Source organism: Ammodytes marinus, assembly GCF_949987685.1.
Source record: "Ammodytes marinus genome assembly, chromosome: 10".
In the NCBI taxonomy this organism is placed as follows: Eukaryota; Metazoa; Chordata; class Actinopteri; order Uranoscopiformes; family Ammodytidae; genus Ammodytes; species Ammodytes marinus.
Genome location: NC_137214.1, coordinates 32463577 through 32466076, shown reverse-complemented (window position 1 = coordinate 32466076; position 2500 = coordinate 32463577). Strand labels below are relative to the sequence as shown.

The 2500-nt window shown below is 39.0% G+C and overlaps 1 protein-coding gene across 1 annotated transcript in view; it reads left to right on the top strand.

Moving 5' to 3' along the window:
- The window catches only part of LOC307256527 (alpha-1,3-mannosyl-glycoprotein 4-beta-N-acetylglucosaminyltransferase B-like), a 21664-nt gene extending 19663 nt beyond the window's left edge, over positions 1-2001 (top strand). Inside the window, 1 exon segment of the mRNA XM_080035533.1 lies at positions 1617-2001. Coding sequence (XP_079891659.1) covers positions 1617-1640 — 24 coding nt within the window. The 3' untranslated portion in view covers positions 1641-2001.
- Positions 2002-2500: the final 499 nt, after the last annotated feature.

Sequence of the window (2500 nt, the reverse complement as noted above, 5' to 3'; positions counted from 1 at the left end):
GACTATAACTCATGTTCGATGGAAATGCTTTCGGTGACTGTTACACACACTATCTATTTCTCTCTCACACACACACACCCACACACACACACCCACAAACACACACACACACAGCCCCCCCCACCCCCCCCCCCCCCCCCACACACACACACACACACACACACACACACAGCCCCCCCCCCCCACACACCCACAAACACACACAAACACACACGCACACACAAACACAGCTCCCCCCCCACACACACACTCTCTCTCTCTCTCTCTCTCTCTCTCTCTCTCTCTCTCTCTCTCTCTCTCTCTCTTTTTCAGTCTTTTGGTTAGTGATTGTTTTTACATGAACTCTTGACCTTTGACCTTTTAACATTTCTTTGAACGCTGCTGAGAAAAAGTCTCTACGAATGAACCCTTTAAAGAACGCTTTGGTCTGGGTCTGAGAGGGTGTTTGTGTCTATGTATCTTCCATAACATGTCTTCTTTCATACTCTCTCTCTCTCCCTCCCTCTCTCTCTCTCCCCCCTCTCCCTCTCTCTCCCTCTCTCTCTCCCTCTCTCTCCCTCTCTTCCATAACATGTCTTCTTTCATACTAGTATAAATCAAAGGTCCAACATGTACATTCAGGTGTTTATTTCACTAAACCTTGTCTGTTTGCGTCTGTATATTTCTCCTATACAACCATCTTTAACAGACATTATCTCAAAACAATTTTTTTCAATACTCTGAACCAAAAAATCTCAACTTCTAAAGCACTCACATCAACTAAACTTTCCATAATCATTCTCAGCACTATTCTGAAGGTTATTACAGAAGGATTTGTTCATATGTTGTTCACTGTCTGATTTATGAGACATTTTCTTCTCAAAAACATGTTGAAAATGCATTTTTTTTTTATTCTATAGGCTAAATAAATAAATACTTTGCATAGGTCTTATTATAATAACAGAAGCAATGGCCTTCAAGGACAAGAACAATTCTAAATTCTAAACAATGCACCTGATGACATTCCAAAAACATGGATGCCTCCACAAGACCTGCCTGCTCAATGTACAACATTTAATATTAATATTTGTAATTCTCCACTCAGGAGGATAATTCAGATTGTTGGCAGAGGTGATTTTACACCAATGAGGACATATTTATGAATGAGGATATTGATTTTAGCTAATAAATTACTTAAAATGTTACACAGTGCCCCTTAAAGGTGCAGTGTGTAATATGACATCATTAAGTAAGTTCTAGAATGCAACGCTCCCTGGGTAACCCCACCCCTTTAGAATAATAACAGAAGCTACAGTGGCCTTCAAGGACAAGAACAATTCTAAATTTTAAACAATGCACCTGATGACATTCCAACTATGACACTTCCAAAATGGCGGCACTAGGCCTTGGTCCAAAATATGCAGAAATATGGACATATATGAGACCCTTCCTAAGGGAAAAAATAATAATTCTAAAAAGAAAATTCAGCTATTATGCACTAAATTAAATGTACTTATGGATATTATAATTATTTTCTACAAAATCTGCTAGGAAATAAAACCCAAAATTCTACACACTGCAGCTTTAAGCACGTTTTTAAGAATTAATAAGTAAATATTCTCTTTGTTTCCTCCTAGATCTTTATAAAGAAAGCAGAGTGAACCTTCTCTCTCCACATCGGTGAAACCTAAACGGAGCTGAAACCTGCAGCTCACACAACGGACTCCACACAACGGTGCAACAGTGCCATTGTGTGGCCGGACCTCGCTACTGCAGGGACGAAAATCTCACAGACAGACATTCAGACAGACATTCATACAGACAAAACTGAGTCTGCCTTGATGCTGTGTGTAAACCCCTGGACCGTCTGTATATTTATATGTACATACAACAAGTAAATCAAATGTTGAAACACTGGTTATGGTTCGAATCGGAAGGCGGCGCTTTTTTTGGGACTATGAAATGAAACCGCCGCTTCTAAAAGACTTCAGAGCTTTTTTTTTCTATCTGCGATTCTATCTTTCTTACACACTAAACCGATTCACCCATGTAGCAACAACAATGTAATAACGGCAGATAATTCTTGATAATTTTTCAGTTTTTAATGAATTAATAAAAATAGGGTGTTGTAGTAAAAATTGCCAGAGATGTAATACAATTTCTTAATTTTTTTTTTTTTTTAATTATTTATAATTTTTTTTAATGATTTTTATTAGACAGTGTTGTAGAGACAGAGATGAAATGTGTCAGAGAGGGGAATGACATGCAGAGAACGACCCGGGCTGGATTCTAACCCGGGTCTGCTGTGAAGAGGACTGAGACTCTATGGGGGGGGGGGGAGGGGGAGAGGATGGGGGGGGGGGGGTCAAACCATATAACACCAATTACATTATTGGTTCAGAAATTTGATAGCCTATTGGCAAGCTACATTATTGGCTTTTATTAAATTAAAAACTGAAAAATTATTATGTTTTTAACGTTATTCCATTAATGGCGGCTACACCCCCACAGTAGCCGTGTG